The sequence below is a fragment of the Danio rerio genome, chromosome 9 (genome assembly GCF_049306965.1).
Source record: "Danio rerio strain Tuebingen ecotype United States chromosome 9, GRCz12tu, whole genome shotgun sequence".
Lineage (NCBI taxonomy): Eukaryota > Metazoa > Chordata > Actinopteri > Cypriniformes > Danionidae > Danio > Danio rerio.
The window spans coordinates 38,988,385-39,009,560 of NC_133184.1; the positions used below are offsets into that span (position 1 = coordinate 38,988,385).

General features: G+C 37.1%; 1 protein-coding gene across 1 annotated transcript in view; it reads left to right on the top strand.

Moving 5' to 3' along the window:
• gli2a (GLI family zinc finger 2a) overlaps positions 1-19,291 on the top strand; it is a 155,388-nt gene extending 136,097 nt beyond the window's left edge. The window contains 6 exon segments of the mRNA NM_130967.1: positions 1,266-1,394; positions 9,942-10,091; positions 13,436-13,600; positions 13,728-14,009; positions 15,190-15,526; positions 15,811-19,291. Coding sequence (NP_571042.1) covers positions 1,266-1,394; positions 9,942-10,091; positions 13,436-13,600; positions 13,728-14,009; positions 15,190-15,526; positions 15,811-17,933 — 3,186 coding nt within the window. The 3' untranslated portion in view covers positions 17,934-19,291.
• Positions 19,292-21,176: the final 1,885 nt, after the last annotated feature.

Below are 21,176 nucleotides of genomic sequence, written 5' to 3' on the forward strand. Positions count from 1 at the left end.
TTACTTTAGTATTGTGTCGTAGGTCTTAAATCTTTTTTAAACGGGTCTTAATTTTCCTTTGTTCATGTATTGCTACCCAATCTGGCCAACACCCGTCCAATCACCAACAATCCATCTCAATAAACTTTAAGCATTTTATTTAAAAGGGTCATTTTTAACTCTATTTCCCATAATGCTTAACATAATTTATTTATTACTTATTTTTGTAAGAACAAGGCCCTCTTGACTTAAAATAACAACTTTTTTTGTTTAATTTTAAAAGGTTTGCATTTAAATTTACCCGGTTAAATAAAGAAACATATTTGTTTATAATATTTATTATTTTTGCGATCAATGTTTCGTTTCAGGGCTTCAAAATCCTTCATTTATTTATTTTGTGAGAGCAGTGCCTTCTTGACTTAAAATAGCATGACTTCTAACAACTTTTTTTTTGTTTAATTATATTAGGTTTTGCATTTAAATTTATATTTAGGAAATAAATGAATTTATATATATATATATATATATATATATATATATATATATATATATATATATATATATATATATATTTGTTTTGTTTTATCAGTTTTGCATTACAGTTACAATCAAACATAACAATTTAGTTTACAGTTACTTAATCAGTATTTGATCAACAAAGAATAATGATTAGTGATAATTCAAAACATTTGTACAAACATTTTGTATTTAAAAAGTGTTGTATTAAGGAAACATATTTGAATCATGCCTATAATTTCTGTTTGTGGGTGTGTTTGCGTGTGTCTGTGTTCACCTATCTGATGCTCTATTGCGACAAAAGTCATTCTGAGCAAGCAAAAAAAGAAGTAATACACTCAAGAAATGACGTATGTTGTTTGTTCAAACTACTAATTTAAAATGAGCTGAAATAACACAATTCTTGATTAAATTTTGGAACAACGTAATTGTTTTATGTTCAAATTTGTAAAAACAAATAAGTTAACTTAATTCTTTCATGTTGTCCTGATTGTGTGAAACCCAGCATTCTCCCAGTGTAGATTATTATTAGACTAATATGTTAGTGTCAGTAGAGCAAGTTGGCGTGTACATACAAATTTACTTGCATTCAAAATCAGAAGAACTCAAGGTCTTTATTGTAATTTTTCTGCACAATATGATCTAATATTTATATCAAGAGTCAAATATGTTTCATTCAAACTTTTTCCACTCGGCACACCATACTTGTCTTCTCCAGTAGAGAATGTAAGAAATGCACATAAAGTTGACCAGTGCCGTTTCCTCTACAGGATCACTTGGAGTTACGAGAGGAGCTTGATAAAGATGAATGCAAGCAGGAGCCCGAGGCCGTGTATGAAACCAACTGCCACTGGGAAGGATGTGCCAAAGAGTACGACACGCAGGACCAGCTCGTTCATGTTAGTCACGCTCTCCTGCTAAACACCTGTTTGCTTCTGACTCTGCTGGTGTTACTGACATCCATAACATGAGGGCTCTTTTTTGAAAACATTCATTCTGTGTTTTGCCTTCATAGACCACATCCTTACTGACATGACCATCATTAGTGTTTTTACTAACGCTGTTGTTCAAAGGCTGCAGGTTTTTAAATATGCTTTGAAATGTGTAAAAAGTAGTAGTTTAATTACAATTTAAAATGACTGTTTTTCAGTGTATTTATTTTAGTAGATTTTTTTTATTATCATTGCAAAACAACATACAACATACGGTAAATACAGAACACATAAACAGAAATAGAACAGAAATGAAAATAACAGGATTATGTATAAACAGTAATGACAAGCAGAATAAAATTGGCAGTATTTAAATAACATTTCGCAATCATAGTCATAAAATGATAATAATAAAAAATTATAACAAAATATCAATTATAAAAGCAATTTTTTAAGTATATTTCTGTGATGTAAATTAAAAGTAAATTGTAAAATAATAATATTAAAGGTAGTATGTAATAACAAGGTAATAACAATAATAAAAATGAAAAAAGAAATTCTAACAAATATTGATTCCAACACATACCAAATCTATCCTATCATGTTTTTTATTGTTGTTTTATTTTGTTGTTTTGTCATTTAAATATATTTAAGAATTTAGTTATTTGTTTTATGACAAAGCTAAATTTTATGCATCCATAATACAGTTTTCAGTGGCATCAGAAATCACTTTAATATTCTGATTTAGTCTTTAAAAATATTTCCTATAAATTTCCAAATCAACACCATAAACTGCTATGATAATGACCACCTCAGGCACTGATTATGTGCTTTATTCAGTGTTAAGTTGCCACCAATGTGAGTTTGAACACCATTTTATTAGATATTTATTGGCGTTCTCTTTTTCTGATGGTTTAATAACCCTGGACAAAAATATCACAGTTTCATGGTAGCACTGTATTGTGGTTACTGCTCTAAAATAAGTTCTTTGTAAATGTCTGGGTAAAAAAAAATACATTCCCCCATTAAACAAAATCTATTTTATTTTAGGAAACATGTATAATATTTTAAAACAGTAAACATGTCAATCTAAAAAAAATAAATCATTGACTTCTGCTCTCTTCAAAGTTTCAAAAACACTGATTTCTTTACAGCACATTTAAAAAACGCCTTTACAAATACCTTTGGAGTGAAATAACAATATTTTAGCAGTTTTAAAACCTTGACTTTTCTAAACCGCAGTAAACCTTGATACCGGTTATCGTCACATGTCTAGTACCACTAGCAAACGGCTTGAAAATGAAACTCAGTGACTCAGTGCAAACCAACAACACAGTTTTAATAATGTTAAATAGGTTAAATATATATTAATTAGATTGTAACTCTTACAATTTCATAAGCAGTGCAGTGGCGTATTTAAACGAATGCCTGGTATTTAAATGTTTCTGTCATGTTGCGTCACGTTTGGTGCGGACAGCCAAAATGCTTGTCGCTGGAGTCTTGTCACGTCGTGTCTAGTTAAGACTACTTAAAATGCTGTTTAGCTTGACAGCTCACTCTGTTATCTGCAACAGTCACATCACAGGATTCAGTTATTTATTAAAGATTAAAAAAAAGATGTTATCAAAAAAAAAAAAAAAGTATTATTTATACACTTATTTCAGATGGCTGCCATTTTAAAAAACTAAAACAAGGCTGTGGTGGGAAGAAACCTCGAAGTATTAGATCAGCACTGTAAACATTGGAATATTTTAAAGCAGAGAAGATCAGTCGATTGCTTGTCTGTGTTTGCACTTGGTAAACATTGGTAAAGTGCAGTGAACTGATGACCTTCACGGTCAATGACAGTTGTTTCTGTAGAGCACTGGTAAATACTATGGCAAATCAGCATTGTTTAAGAAAGCTATCAACAGTGCTTAAATGTTAACAGTAAATGGTCATTTTTTGTTAACATTTCAGTACCGAAATCCAGTATCATGACATGTCTTATATGGTGAAAGAATCAGTTCATTAACTTAAGTTTAATAAATGACATCTAAATGTGTGTTTGGGAAAGATAACGTTGGTTAAATAGTGCCATTTTCCTTAATTTTGCTGAAAATGAGGTCTGATATCCTTTTTTATTTTCACTATCAACTCAAAACGGATCTTCGGGTCTCTCGGAAGTCTGTGAAATAATACATTTGTCACTTTCTCTTCACTGATAAGATATACAGCTAAGTACACTACGTTTCTGTTTGACTCCAGGTGATACCTCTGGGTTTCTTCCCACCGCAGCCTTGATTTCGCTTTTAAAATGGCGGCCGTGTAAAATCAGTCTATACAATGATGACCATGTTAGTTTACATTTGAGTGTTCAATTTCTGTACTTGAACACTGTTCGACATCAAATCACATGAAGCATTGTTTATTTATTTATATTTGTTTGAAATGTATTATAGAGATCACAGCAGTCTATCTAAATTAAAGAAATCTTTCCAAATAGTGCTATTCAAGTCATGTGGTGAAATTTTATTCATATCGCTATAAATATCGCAGCAAAATCAAATATCGCAATGTCTAATTTTCCCAATATCGTGCAGCCCTACTTTACAGCATTGTCTTAAAAGAGTCACTATCACTAAAGCAAATCAAAGAAAGTCTGCGAGCATACTATCATCAGAGACAAAAGTAATTATGTTTCTCATGGGCAGGATTGTTGTAACTGATCTCTTCCTGTCACTGACACGTGTAGAGCTAATGAGCATGTTGATACCCGTAGAGTGTTCGCTTGCGCACATATATACCCTCATATGTATGGCTCCTGTGTCCACGCACCCTCATAACCTTTTCCCTTCCTCGAGGCCAGATAGTAAATCTATCGTCGTCCCAGCGGCTCTGGAGTGGCCCTTTCCACCTTTGACACCTCGGCCCCTCTGCTGGCCATTATTAACAGTCTGAGGGCCACAATCTGACAGCCACAGGAACACGGCGGGCCAGTTGGGCTCCTCATGAGACCTGGATTTGAATCATTTGGGGTTACGGATCAGTGGCATTGGGTTCCTGCCATTCTCCAATTGTAGAACAAGCTCAAACCAGTTTAAGCTGAGTGTTTTTGTTTATTAACACCCACTTTAGGGTTATTATAGGTTTGTATTTTTTAAATGACTTTTATTTTTGATATTACTTTTAAATTTGCTATAGATTTGAGTTTAGTTTTAATTAGTTTTGTTAACTGTTTTGTTAGTTTTAGTATTTTTTATAAACTAGGGATGCATTGATTATAGATTTTGGTTTGTACACTTATCAGTTATTACGATTATTATGCATTTATTAATTTTCAAACACTACTAGTTTAGAAAATCACATGAAAACTTCTTATATATTAGAGTGTTTTTATATAGTAGCCTATTAATACAGCACTTAATAATAATTATAATCATAATAATAATACGGCTGGAAATGGCAAAAAGTGCACTTTTTTGGCAGAGGAAGTTAAAAATATCTGACTTCCTGTTGGGTGTGAGATTTCGCTCCAAGAGTCTTTTTTGTAGGTATTGGCATGTTTGATGTTTGGGCCACATCGTCAAAAGTGCATAGGTGGTGCTGTCGAGCCAATTTGCTACACCCACTTCCGAAACCTTGAACAAACGTAAATAATTTCGCCACTTCTGGTGCATATGTAAAAATAATAATAAACAAACAATAGACAATTTCTCATTGGACTTTTCGGCATTTAAACAAATATAAATAAATAAATAAATAAATAAATAAATAAATAAATAAATAAATTAAATGTAATTGTGTTTATTTAATGTAAATTAACGAATTTTAAATACCAAAATAACAAATTTGTGTGAAAAAGAGGCGATATGTGAACAGCCATTAGTTAATAGCCACAGCCATAGTTAAACCAGTGTGTGTGCCTATTAGCCTCGGTGTACAAGCTTGGAGCTTTAAACTAGCGCACAGTTGGCAAAATTTTGTTTGTTGCAATAGTTTTGTTCTGCAGAAGCGCGTTGTTGAGTAGCCTTTACGATTAATTGAACGTGATGAATTAAAGCACGGTTAATAGTGAAATTGGTTAATCATTGGATCCCTCTAGGAACAGACTTTATTTAGTTTTTGTATATTTAGTTTCAGCTAACAGAAAATGTCCAGTGCTGACCAAAGCAAAGTTTAAACAGGGTTCTCACTCTTACATGGACATTAGAGTCAAGGACTTTTTAAAACACCATTCATGTTAAATCAAGCACCTCCTCTGCATATATAGCAGCATTAAAGCCTTTACTGTGCTTAACATTTCACTTAAACTTTTTATTTACACTAAAATGTCAGAGTAATGATGTTGTTTTGAATGTGTCATTTTAAAAACCTTTCTAAATTAAAATTTAGTTTTGAAACAGTCATGTAAAATTTGTTAAATTCTAATATTAGTAATATTCACATGCGTAATTTGTCATAGAACTTGACTTCATATGTCTGAAATTCAAGAACTTTCAAGAAGTGTGGGAGCAATGTAAGTGTTTTCACAGGTTATGTTAGCTCTTGTCTAAACCTAAAAAATAAAACTAAACACTGAACCAAAAAACAAAGTCTGTGATTAGAAATAAAACAGATAAAAGTCTTTGTATTAAAGATCATATTAAAAACATACTGTATATGTAGTCAAACATGCCTCTCTTTTTTTTTTTTTTTTTTTTTTTTGCCAAATTTTATGTTTATTAGGAAAATATTTCTGTAAGTAATCATGCACTTGACTGATGAGTTTGGCTGTAAGAGCTCCATCTACAAGTATTTTTCCAAACAATCGGAGGTCAGATTCTCCATAATGACTGCTTTCAAATTTCAAAATTGCTTTTTTATTTTTTATTAATTTGTATTTTATTTCAGTTAGTTTTATTGACTGTTGTTTTGTTTAGTTTTTCATATTTAATTTTACTTAACAAATTTTTTTTTTTACCTATAATTTTAGTCTTAGTTTAAGTTTTTGTTTACTGCTCATAGGTGTTTGTGGAATTGCTGGCCATCATAAGTCGGATCTCTTGGAAATATGGTTGAATGGTTTTGGAAAGTGAGACTAAGGCTAACATATAATTAGAGCTGGAAGACAAGATAGAGGAATCAGGAGCAGAAACAAAGAGATGTTTAGAGAGACGAGCACCATTGAGAGCCTGGACTTCCTCTCTGCACAGCCTGTTTAGTCCTGAGGCTACAGTCTGCGCTTTCTGCTTGCCGTCTAAATTACATGCCTCAAAAACAAAATAATGGCATGGTGCTTGATTTTATTACACAAGATCCTTCCCTGAAGAATGTCATTCAGGGTTATGTTTGGTAGGGTACATAGAATTACATAGAGGATGCATCAGTACACAGTAATGATGGTTTGGTACATGCCAAAAAATAATAATAGTGAAACTATTCAAATTTAATTGCTATTTGTTTTTAGATGTACAGTAAGAATCAACAAAGTATGCAGACATGTAAATTCCACTTCTTTTAGTTAACATTTAAATTTTAATACATTGTTGAAATATATTCATTTACAGAGCAACTTTCTTAAATTGCTTTCTTAACATCTATTTAAACACTTGCATTTAAAAAATAAGGCATTGCTCACGGGTTAAATGAAATATACTGAATATATAAGTAAATATATAGTGCAAATGATTAGCAAAATGCTTTTTTAGAATTAAATCTCTGGCCTGGAGTAAATGTAGTGTGGCGTGACTTTTTTGATTGATGTTTTTGTGCGGTCGAAATGGTAGTGGTAGTAGTAAAGAGGATGAAATGATCATGTTGACAGATGCATATCATATATCGCAGAGCATGGAAATTACATGTATTATTTTAATTTCCAAATAAAGTAGACAAAAATGTATAGTTTGTCTGTTTGTAAATTAAAAATCAATGTTAACTTTGTGCCTTTCATGATTACGAAATTTGAATGGTGATTAATCGTCCTTTTTTGCACCCGCTTCGAATGTTATCACTCGATTGAATGGGCGTTGTGGTTATCAGCTGATAGATATGGGCCAGTAGGGGCCTTTTGCGCCTACCGGCTGGGCTCAGAAAGCTGTTATTATCTATCCACATGGTTAATCAGCTATATTAATAGAGAAGACTCCAGATCTGTTTTTACATTACTGTGACGGCTGGGTTTAGGGTTGGGGTAGGGGTAGACGTTAATAAAATACAATTAATGGGAAATTTAATATATATTATAAATAATTCTCATGGTTAATCAGCTATACTAATAAAGAAGACTTCAGATTCAGATCTGTTTTTACATTACTGTGACGGCTGAGTTTAGAGTTGGGGTAGGGGTAGGGGTAGACGTTAATAAAATACAATTAATGGGAAATTTAATATATATTATAAATAATTCTCGTGGTTAATCAGCTATACTAATAAAAAAGTCTCCAGATTCAGATCTGTTTTTACATTACTGTGACGGTTGGGGTAGGAGTAGACCACAGGTGTCAAAGCCAGTTCCTGGAGAGCCAGAGCTCTGCACAGTTTAGTTCCAACCCTAATTAAACACCTGATCAAACTAATTAAGTCCTTTAGGTTTTTTGAAATCCTAAAGGTAAGTGTGTTGAAGCAGGGTTGGAACTAAACTGAGCAGTACTACAGCCCTCCAAGAACTGGCTTTGACACCTGTGGGGTAGATGTTATAAAATACAATTAATGGGATATTTAATTAATAGTATAAATATTTCTTATTAACTTCCGGCCTCAGCCGTATGTGATCTATAGCTGATTAACTATGTTAATGGATTATAACAGCCTTCTAAGCCTACCGGGAGGCACAGAAGGCCCCTACTGCCCCATATCTATCAGCTGATAACCACTAATAACGCCCATTCAATCGTGTCATAACATTCAAATCTGCTGATTTTTGCTGCTTTGGCGAATTACTTCTCTGATTCAGATCATTAATTGCCTGTTTTGGGGCCAATACAGAAATCGAATATACAGCCAAATAGGAGCATATACTGTAGTTAATATATTAAACATGTGTGAATATTTGTGATTCTGATGATTAAAAACTAGTCTGGAAACTGACATATTTGCTAAATCTTTGAAATCTATGTTGTGTATGTACATGCATGATTGATTGCGTATTTAAATATTATTTTATTGCATTTTGTAAATATTACAAACAATCACAACAAACTGGCCTAAAATACAAAATGGCATACAGTACCTGTAACACACACACACACACACACACACACAACAACAACAACAACAAGTAATGAAGATTTGTTACTCAAAAGCTACATTAACCATTTTTTTAGCCTCGAGTTGTTGGCATTGCCAGTGATTGAAATTTTTAAACTAGTTATTAGCAGCTAGACGCGCAAATTAAATTTGCACGCACAGGCTGCGTCCGAAATCGCCTACTACTTGAGTAGGTACTGCATTTGAATTTACTACATGACCATTAAAAACGTTTGTTCTATATCAGGGGTGGACAAACTCATTCCTGGAGGGCCTGTGTCCTGCACAGTTTAGCTCCAACTCTAATCACACACATCTGCCTATAGATTTCTAGTAGTCTTGAAGACATTGATTAGCATGTTCAGGTGTGTTTGATTAGTGTTGCAGCTAAATTATGCAGAACACCAACCCTCCAGGACCAAGGCTGCATCCGAAACCGCATACTTCTATACTATATAGTATGCTAAAATCTGTATGCGAGCCGAGTAGTATGTCCGAATTCATAGAATTCGAAAAACAGAATGCGAGAAGTACCCGGATGACTTACTACTTCCGGCGAGATTCTAGAGTGCGCATCTCATGCATGCTATTCTATCCCATGATGCCCCGCGAGCGAATTCATGAATGGGAGTAAAGCGACGCAATTGACGCAGGTAGGTCACGTGACCATGACAAAATGGCGGATGTAGTACGTCCGAATTCCATTCATACTTATCACGTTCATACTGTATAGAACGTACTTTTCTAACGGCCGAGTAGTATGTTTAAATTCAAATGCAGTACCTACTGAGTAGTAGGCGGTTTCGGACGCAGCCCTGCCCTGTTCTATATAGTATGAATGCAAGTAGTATGAATGGAACTCTGACGTACTACATCCGCCATTTGTCATTATCACGTGACCTACCCACGTCGGTCGCATAGCTTCACTCTCATTCGTGAATTCTCTCGCGTGGCATCACAGGATAGCAAAGTATGCAATTTCGAACACAGGCCAGTCTCTCACTCTTGCAAATTTGAAAGTAAAAGTAAAATGCATGCGCATGTTGGACTGGCTCTGTACTTTGGTTTATGTGGCTAATACAGGAATCGTATCAGCCATGATCGTCTGAAACAACTGTTATTTAAATAAATAACCACAATTAGACATTTAATAATCATGACTGGCCTAGTTAATTGACTTGTTAAAATGAAGATGAGGCACACTGAACTGAAAGACCCACACCAAAAATGATAATGTACAGTAAGCTTGAATAGCAAAGAGTTAAGAAATGAAATAAGTTGTTGACGTGTGCATTTCTCATCCTACAGCACATCAGTAATGACCACATCCATGGAGAGAAGAAGGAGTTTGTGTGTCGATGGGTGGAGTGCTCTCGAGAACAGAAGCCTTTCAAGGCCCAGTACATGCTTGTGGTCCACATGCGTCGACACACTGGGGAGAAGCCCCATAAGTGCACAGTAAGTGACACACCACTGCTTCATTTTACTCTTAAATACACACATTACCTCACCTCTCCCTATTAAAAAATAAAAACACACACCTACATGCAAGCATCTATTTCTACAGCCACAATAAGAGCTTTACAGCTTGTCTCGCCTTTTAACAGAACACCTGATTTTAAACAGGACACGTTTTTCTTGGCTACATTTGTTATCTTAAAACATCATGAAGGCACGCTGATCTGCTGTCTTTGGTTTTCAGCCTCAAAGTCAAGTTTAGTGGCATGAGATCCTATTAAAAAGTGAACTTCTGAGCGTGCTGATTGACAGGATGAAGATATAATTAAAGTCTGAGGAGAGGAAGGCGCCATGGGCCTTTATTAAATTTTACTGAAGTTTCCACACACACACACACACACCGTCAGTATAAATATATCTATACAAAGCCTATAGACTCATGCAGAGGCACCTGTGATGTTTAGCACTTTTCATGCTTATCTATTGTGATCTGTTTTTCCTCAGTGGCTGGTGGATTATGCAGAAGTGAAACTATTATGAATAAGAAACTGCAGTAATTCATTAAACAGAAGAATGATCATAATAACTGATGGCATGATGCTATCTTAAAGGAATAGTTCACCCGTTATTATTGTCATGAATGTTTTTTGACCACTTTTTCAGTGTAACAAAATGAATTTGTCATTTAAAATTTCCTGAAAGTATTTCAGCATATTTTCAGTATTACAGCAGCGTACGGTGGCCGAGAAAGCTTAACATGCTGCAATTTAAGAAAGCACATGAAATTACAAAAAACACCAGCAAATTAAGAACCGTTTTGCAACATGTTGCAAATTCTCACAACACAAACAACTGAAGAAACGCGCAGCAATTGGTCACAACACAAACATTAATTAAACGCACTGCATTTCACACAACATAACAGAAATGTTTCAAGGAGACCCTAATACGTGCACTGCAAAAAAGGATTTTCTTACTTAGATTTCTTGTCTTGTTTCTAGTCCAAATATCTAAAAATTCTTTAATCAAGAAGAACTTTCTAGACAAGCAAAACATGTGGTCTTGTTTTCAGGAATAATATGTCAAAATTAAGTGAGTTTATCCTTAAAACAAGCAAAATAACCTGCCAATGGGGTAAGCAAAATAATCTTATGCCAAGAGGAAAAACAAGATTATTTTGCTTGTCTAGAAAATTCTTCTTGATTCAAGAATTTTTAGATATTTGGACTTGAAACAAGACAAGAAATCAAAGTAAGAAAATAATTTTTTGCAGTGTGACCTGGTTATAGAGGGTATGGTTATATAGGCTAATAAACTATTCAAAGATCTCCTACATCTTCAGCGGCGTTCGTCACGTTGGTGTTGTCCCCTTGAAACATTTCCATTGTGTTTCTTTCTTTTTGTGTTGTGTGAAATGCAGCTTGTTTTATTAATGTTTGTAATGGGTGAAATGGGACGCGTTTTTAATGTGTTTGCATAGTGAGGATTTGAAGCTGGTGTGCTGTCAAACTAGGGATAATCTTTTCGTAATTTGCTGGTGTTTTTTGTATTTGTGTGTGTTATCTTAAATTGCTGCACGGCAAGCTCTCTCAGCCACTGTAGCAGCCTTATCTATATTGTATGACATTATAGGGTGCATTCACACCTGTATATCGATTGTTTTGTTTCGAATCGGAGATTAAAATTGTTGCACTTTGCTGTTGGTGCAAATCGCTTTCACATTGCAAAGTTTCTAAAGAGACCAAAATAGCTAAAACAAGTCACGTGCGAGTAAACTCTCTTCACATTGGTTAGAGTTTTACGGTTTATTTTACTGCTTTGTCCTGCTCAGCTGTCACGCATCCTTATTTTTATTTATGACAATGAGCAATAAGACATTATAAGCAAAAATCTGCACTTTAATTTTGAATGGTGACACCTACAGACCCCCAAATATAAATCAGATGTAAAACTTTCGCATACATAGCCATTGGCTAGAATTATGCATTTTCTAACCAATAAACAGCTCTCATTGATGGTTCAGCATGCTTTCACTTTCGTATTTGATATGAAACGCACATTTACCGGTAGGTATGACATCCCGCCCTACTCATCGTTCTCTCGTCATATAGCCTTATATGGCTATTACATATTCATTATATACTGTGATATAGCCAGGTTCGTCAGTTCATTTTATCTCTTTGCTTTCTCACTACAATTGATCCGCTCCAGAGTTCGTTTCAATCAAGCCGAGACCACCTTATTCAGGTGATCTCAGACCGATTGTTTTGGCAAGGATCCGAGCACGATGGCTGGATTTACATATGCCAAGCAAACTGCGATAACAGGGAAAACACGGCAGGTTCCTCGACAAAAGTCTCGGTGTGAAAGCACTCTTAATGTCAAATTCAAAAAGTGATACTGTAGTTGAGGCCAAGACGTGTTATAAAACTAAACTAAATTGGTCTCATGACAATCATGTTTTGTGTTATTAAGTTGTCTTGATAATGTCCGATTGTCATGACAAAGACTTTTTGATTTTTTTTTTTTGTTGGTCAAGTTGTCATAATAAAGACATCTCAAATGATGTCATCATTGCATTTAAAGGTCCAGTGAAATTAAAATAACATTTTTAGATGTTAATATCAGTATGTTGGTTTTCAAGGAAATCTATAAGCTAGTGTTATACAAAACAATAACAAAATTCACATATAGGAGATATAAAACCGATATAAACATGTAAAGCTTTTAGTTTTCCGCCTAAATGGATCAATGTTTTTTTTTTTTCCTCATCAAATGTTGACCAATCAAATGCTCTCTAGTATCTGACATGTCCCGCCAACTTCAACACATTTGCTTTTCATTTGATGTGCTTGAACTCGACCACTCTCACAGGCAAAGCGGTGATAAAACATGCTATTGGCTGCTTTTTTGAAAAGGGGATGAGCTACTCTGTCATCGAATAAAAAAGCACTTTACAGGACCTTTAAAATGACAGAACTGAGATAAATTTGACATAAGCGTGCATAGAATCTCATTCATATTCGTGACATGTGCCACCTTATGCACATCCCCTTCAAGCATCCCCTTCCTAATTGTTATACTTTTTTTATTACAGTGATGAGAAATGTCTCAGAAATAGATTTTATTATGATTTAAATATTGCCAAGAAACTGTCTCAAAAAGGGGTCCATTGTGTTTTAAGTGAAGTATAATTGTGTATTTTACATTTTATGTGTGAAACATAACCCAGACACTTCTTGACAGGTTTTATGAGCTTCATTTATGAAGTTGTTTGATTTTGGCTTCAGATTGATGAGAAGCGACGTGACGTCTTTTCTGTTTCTCTCACTCCCGCCATCTAGTTTGAAGGTTGCTCGAAGGCTTATTCTCGACTGGAAAATCTCAAAACTCACTTGAGGTCCCACACAGGGGAGAAACCTTACGTATGCGAGCACGAGGGCTGCAACAAGGCTTTTTCCAACGCTTCAGACCGGGCCAAGCACCAGAACCGCACGCACTCCAATGAGGTTTGAGCTTTCAACATCTGTTTGCTGATGTGCATTTTGCTTCCCATCTCGTAGATACTGGGACCGAGAGATTTGATTTAAATCCGATTTGATTGCACTCTGAAAGCTATCTGTCACTTCTTTGCAGAAACCATATGTGTGTAAGATCCCAGGTTGCACAAAACGTTATACAGACCCCAGTTCACTCAGGAAGCATGTGAAGACTGTTCACGGGCCAGAAGCACATGTCACTAAGAAGCAGCGCGGCGATGCACCGCCGAAACCTCACCCCCCTAAAGGGAATGGAGAAAATGAGGCCCACACAAAGCATGTGAGGGGGAGAACAGATGGGTCAGGAGAGGCCAACAGCACCACCAGAGGCGTGGAGGACTGCCAACATGTCAAGACGATCAAGACTGAAAACACAGTGGTAAGAAGAGGCTGTTTTGTTCTGAACATGCGATTACATCACTGTTGAGATGTTCTGTCAGATTTGTTGACTTGAATCGGTATTAACGGTAACCACAAGTTCCTAGTTTTGTTTTGTTTTGGGGGAGTTTCTTCAATGCGAGAGAAGCTGAAGCAGAATACCTTTGGTTATTGTTGTAGTGTATGTTATTGAACTATCAAAATCATTCAAGTCTATCAAATCCATTCAACAAAGCTTTTATGTGGTCAAGCAACATATTCTGTTCCGTGCTGATGCTATTTTAAGTTGATGATGCTCTTTAACCTGTTTATGTGCAGATTGTGTAGACTATAAAATGCTTTTAATGCAGAATTCAAACTAATGTACTAACCATTTCCTCATCTAATACACTAACCCTTTCCTTTCTTCTCAACTAACTTGCTTCTCTTTGAAAATAATGGACAGACTGTACTGAGGTGAGCAACATGGACTGGTGTCTTTTTATGCATGGCAATATAAGTGTTTTCGAAACCCAACGTCAATGTGGGATTAATTGCTAAAGATTCAATCTAACAATACAACTAGTGCTATGATAGAGGCCAACAGTGCTTCTGCTATAACAGTATGTGTCCTGTGGTTGTTGTTAAAAGCGCATTGTTTGTAGGACTAAAAAATTATTATGTTTAATGCCCAATCTGTTTCAAGTGTCATAGGAATATTTAAATATGTTCCTCAGTATGTGCGTAAGCTCTGTAGGTGCACAATGAGCTAGAAATTAATAGCTACAAGTAAGAAAAACAAGAAAATTTCATTTTGCATGATTATTTTCACCCTAAATGCATAGTTCACTCAAAAATAAATATTTCTCACCATTTATTCACACTCAAGTGGTTCTAAATTTTTATGTATTTCATTCGTCTGGCGAACACAAAACAAGATATTCTGAAGAATGTTGAGAAAAAGCAGCCATTAACATCTACAAAAAAATACTACGGAAGTCACTTACAATGATTTTTTTCAACAATATATCAGTGTTCAACAGAATAAATAAACTCAAACATATTTTAAACAAGCGGAGGATGGGTAAATGGTGACAGTTTTCATTTTTGGGTAAACTCTCCCTTTACCTCTGCAAATTTACTGAGATTCAGTGAGAAAATTTCAGTGGAATTGACATTTTCTCATTCATTTTTCTTTGTAGATGTATCAGTCCAGCCCTGGTGGTCAGTCGTCATGTAGCAGTGAGCCATCGCCACTTGGCAGTGCCACCAACAATGACAGTGGAGTAGAGATGGCCATGCACAGTGGAGGCAGTTTGGGGGACCTAAGTGCTTTAGATGACACACCTGTAGTCGATTCTACCGGTTCTCCAGGTACTTCTGCTGGAGTTGGTCTCCAGCTGCGTAAAAACAGGGCGGGACTACTACAGCTTGAGCACATCAAGAAGGAAAAACTAAAAACTGTACGAGACTCCTGCTCCTGGGCAAATGCACCACCTCAAGTCCGAAATACCAAGCTGCCTCCAATACCCTCTATTGGTAAGTATTTATAACTTTAGTGTAGTGATGCCCAATCCTGTTCTTGGAGATCTACCTTCCTGCAGATTTCGGTTCTAATCCTAATCAAACACAACTAAACCAACTAAGTAGGATCTGACAGAAAGGCTTGGTAATTACTGACAAGTGTGTTTAATCAAGGTTTCAGCAGAACTCTGCAGGTAGGTAGATCTCCAGGAACAGGACTGGACAACCCTGCTTTAGTGGTTGGGATTCAAGTTTGCATTCTCAGAAATTAACATTACTCTCATTACTCTTTGTTTTAGACTCACTGCTGGACGCTCCAAATATAGGGACTCAAATGTCTGTACCTCCAACCCAGCATTTAGGAGACTTGTCTTCATATGAGATGACAATGCTTAATCAGCTACATGAGCGCAGAGATAGCTCCACCAGCACAATGAGCTCAGCATATATAAGCCGTCGGTCCTCTGGCATTTCACCTTGCTACTCCAGTCGTCGCTCAAGTGAGGCTTCGCAATTTGGAGTCCGCAACAACAATGTCAGCTCAGCAGACTCCTATGACCCGATCTCCACAGATCTGTCACGTCGTTCCAGTGAAGCAAGCCAATGTGGTGGTACAGGTGGGCTCCCAAGTTTACTAAATCTCACACCAGCTCAACACTACAGTCTTAAGGCGAAATATGCTGCAGCCACTGGGGGTGCACCACCAACACCTCTGCCCAACATGGATCGCATGAGCCTTAAAACTAGAATGGCCATGTACAATGACTCGCAGGACAGTTCAGCACATTTGCACCATGCCCAAGGTGTAGTCAACTCAAGACGCTGCAGCGACACTGGGTACGGTGCCCCTGGCATAATGCCTCATGAAGTTCCGGCCAATCTTCCACGACGAGCAAGCGATCCTGTTCGTCGTACAACTCTTGACCCACTCTCCTTGCCAAGAGTTCAGCGGTTCAACAGCATCAGCAACATGAACCTATCACGTCTGCCTGCATATGATCGACGTGCTTTCAACATGCAGAACAACACTTGGTCTGATGGAAGCTTGCACCGTCATCCCTTCAGCCAAAGGCCACCTAGCATATCAGAGAACATTTTAATGGAAAATATGGCCACTGATGGAGGAGATCAACAAGGGGATGATTTGGTGCTTCCCGATGACATGGTACAGTACCTCAGGTCCCAGAATGGTAACTCAAATCACGATTCTGGGATTTCTGTCAATGGCGGTCATGCTCTAGAGTTCCATGGTAATATGACCTCCCAACAACAACAGTTCTATGGGCAACGCAGAATGGGCATGGCAAGCATCAATGGAAGTCACGTAGAGCCTGTTCCAGAACAAATAGCTGATCCGCAGGGCATGAACAAAAACAACATGCCTGTGCAGTGGAATGAGGTCAGTTCTGGTTCTGCAGATGCAGTTTCAAGGGTTCCAAAGCAACAGCAACAACAACTCAGAGGGAACTTGACAGTTGTTCAGCAGAAGCAGAACTTTGGCTCTTATCAAGGATTTGGATCAAACCAGCAGATTGTACCAATGAGCCAGAATCTGGCTAGTCTACAGCAGGCTTATCCACAGAGAAACATCCAGAGGATGAACACTGTCCAGCAGTATCGCCAGTCCATTTCCAATCCATGTCAGAATATCGGTGAGCAAGTAAACCGGCAGGACCTTAGTTACAATTCCAATCAACGCCTAATATGCAATAGCATGGGCCCACCCAATGGGAGAGTGGTGCAAAACCAGGAGCTCCAGAATTATAGATCAAACTTGATGCATATGAATAACATCAATCAGCAAAATTACGTTCCTCTAACTCAGACAGCTATTCAGAATGCAGGCAGAGGACTGATACAGCCCAGACCTCCGTCCGAACCCAAACCATTGAATAGGCAACACTCAGGTTCAGGTATGGTTCAGCCAAACGGTTGCTCCCTGTCCAATGTCAACTCCTCAGAAGCTAGCCCAAAGAGACCAGGTGAAGTCGGTCAACACAGCAATGGGAATGGCACTATGTACTATTCAGGAGAGATCCATATGTTGGACAACGGCATTGATTATGGTTCTCCCATGTCTCCGTGCACAAACCAAGCCCCTGTTGCTTCTGTGTCTACAATGGCATCTCCTGGTGTCAACCAGGTCACCAGCACAGTGGACTCCACTCAGTCCCTTGACCACACTCAAATAGACTTTGATGCCATGTTGGATGACGGAGACCATTCGAGTCTAATGTCTGGCACTTTAAGTCCAGGCCTTCTGCAGAGTATTTCGCAGAATTCCTCAAGGCTCACCACCCCGCGTAACTCTGTTACCCTGGCCTCAGTACCGGCAGGTATTGGCAACATGGCTATTGGTGACATGAGCTCAATGTTAACGGCCCTTGCGGAAGAAAGCAAATTCTTAAACATGATGGCTTGATAATTGAAGGCATTACTCTAAATTCAGGGGTGGCTTTTTATGTTCTTTAAATGTTTGAAAACATTGAACACTAAAGTGACTGTGTAAAACTGTTTCAAGAACAATAACTTGTGCTCTTAATGGGAGAAAAGCACGTATGCATATTTTTCATGAGCAAAGGCACTGAAATACGGTTTCTTACTAGAGTTGAATTTGCAGCATTCAGGTGAACACTGTCAATGATGTTATCAGACGTTTGCTGTTGTATGCAACTAGACTGGCAAAAAACCTCAATGTTTGACATGTTTCACAAAGCCATATGTTCGATACAAGTTTGTTAATGGGTATTCGTGTACATCAGGGTAATGGTTATTAGGCTTGTTCTGATTTCCCTTTCTCAGCAGTGCACTGAAATTCACCAAGTGCCTCAAGTAAAAGAACATAAGTACGTTTTTAAACTCATATAATGCTATGTAATCTGCTATGTAGCTATACTAATAGTTACCGATCTTTTTCATTTTTCTTCATTTTCGTTTTTTTTTTTTTTTTGTTTATAGTTATTTCATATCCTTCATGCTTTAAATTATGTGTAATACATATTAACTGTACCAGCTTGTTCAAATTGTGCACAATCCTGTTCCCCCTTTTGACTTTGAAGGGGTGCTTAAAGAAACTGATGGGGGGGAAATCTGCACAATTGACAATGGTATTGACAGATCTCCTCGAAGCAGCTCCAGAAGTTACAGATCTCTGTATTTTGTCTCATCTGGCTGTGTGATACTGAAGGACAGCATCTCTGCGCTTCAGCCTGTGTAGGCTTGACGAACCTTGCGTCCCTTTGAGATGTCTTTAAAGGAATATGCAAGTACTCTGCGTGCTCTTCTTGGAGATTACATCCCAATTAACAGGTTCATCAGCGGCTTGTGCTTGTGATAAACCACAGGCGCATACTAAAAGGACTTCTGCCTTTGATTTAGTACTGCTACAAGAAATTTCCACCAAGGACAGAGCAATTCTGAAGGTCTGAACTATTCAAGTTGGTTGGTGTTTTGTGATGCCATTTGCAGTGGTCGATGTATGTATAGCTTTTGTACATTTTCAATACAGCATCTTCAGTTTTCTGTTTTAACTTGCTTTGCCTCTTCTTTCTTGACTCCTTTCAAGCATCTAAATGTGTTTAACACCAATATTGGTCGTTTTTGGCAGTTTTGTGAACATAAATATTCTGATCCACACCAGCAGTGTTATATTCCTGAAGAAATGAAACGTGTAATCATTTACTCCCTTTCATGGTATTTCAAACCTCTATGATTTTCTTCTTTCTTACAGACCATAAATCATTAAAGATTGTTATTGACTTTCACTGTATGACCAAAAAATGTAGTTTCTTGAGTTAATTTTTCTAAAGCTACTTTTTGCAGTGTCTGTTTGATGCCTAGTAAGATGATAATATTAGGCCTATATTAATATTAGCACAATATAAATTAAGCCATTCACTTTCTTATTTTTTGTTTTAGAAACCAAATTTACTATGCAGTTACACTTTAGGTACACCTTACTAGTACCAGGTTGGACCCCCTTTGTCCTTCAGAACTGCTTCAACAAGGTTCAACAAGGTACTGGAAATATTCCTCAGAGATTTTGGTCTATTTTGACATGATAGCATCACACAGTTGCTACAGATTTGTTGGCTGCACATATATGATGCAAATCTCCCATTGTACCACATCGCAAAGGTCCTCTGTTGAATTGAGATCTGGTGACTGTGGAGGCTATTTGAGTACCGTGAACTCATTGTCATGTTCAAGATACCTGAGATGATTTGTGCTTTATGACATGGTGCGTTATCCTGCTGGAATCTGCCATCAGAAGATGAGTACCTTGTGGTCATAAAGGGATGGACATGGTCAGCAACAATACTCAGGTAGGCTGTGGCGTTGACTTGATGCTCAATTGGTAGTAATGGGCCCAAAGTGTGCCAAGAAAATATCCCCGACACCATCACACCACAACCACCAGCCTGAACTGTTGACACAAGGCAGGATGGATTTATGCTTTCCTGTTGTTAACGCCAAATTCTGACCCTACCATCCTAATTTCTCCACAGAAATAGAGACTCATCAGATCAGGCAACGTTTTTCCAATCTTTTGGTGAGCCTGTGCAAATTGTAGACTCAGTTTCCTGTTCTTAGCTAACATGCGGTGTGGTCTTCTGCTGCTGTAGCCCATCCGCTTCAAGGTTGTACGTGTTGTGTGTTCAGAGGTGCTCTTTTGCATACCTCTGTTGTAACAAGGTAGTTATTTGAGATACTGTTGCCTTGGAAAAAGTCTGGCCATTCTCCTCTGATCTCTGGCATCAACAAGGCATTTGCGCCCACAGAACTGACACTCACTGGATATTTTGTCTTTTTCAGACAATTCTGTAAACCCTAAAGATGGTTGTGCGTGAAAATTTCAGTAGATCAGCAGTTTCTGAAATAGCCGTCTGGCACTAACAACCATGCCACATTCAAAGTCACTTAAATCTCCTTTCTTCTCCATTTTGATGCTCGGTTTGAACTGCAGCAGATGGTCTCGTCCATGTCTGCATGCCTAAATGCATTGAGTTGCTGCCATGTTATTGGCTTATTAGAAATTTGCGTTTAACGAGCAGTTGGACAGGTGTACCTAATAAAATGGCAGATGAGTGTATATTAATAATTTTTCACACACACATTTTACCTGAACAAATGTGTGCTGACATTTCCTCAAGGTGAATTGGATAAATCAACTTACATACAGTGTATGTGTGTGTGTGTGTAGGGGGGTTGTTTCTCAGCACTAGGGGTTGAAGCTCAAGTACTCTCAGCCAGTAAAATTCCACTGTGGGCACCCCTGGTATATAAAATAGTCTAATATTTTTTATATATTAAAAAAGGAATGTGTATTATTAATTGACATTGTAATTCTGCTCTTTAAACAGCATGAACCCTATCTTAAAACTGAACTTATAGAAAAACACACTGCTATAGTTGTGGAATATAGTTGAATTGCAGTGAATCGTGGGACCCGCTGATGCGCATACTGTAGGGAGTAAATGATTTAATTCCAGTCTTATAGAAAAAAAAAATTGTAGAGGATTTATTTGATCCACATCCAAATTATTTCTCTTGCCTTGTAATTCTTTATTCTCTCAGAGAAATGATGGAGGAAAAATAGCCCTGGGGTAAATCTCAGAAGCGTGAAGAACAGGAGGACAGCATGAAAGTGGAGTTGACTAGAAAC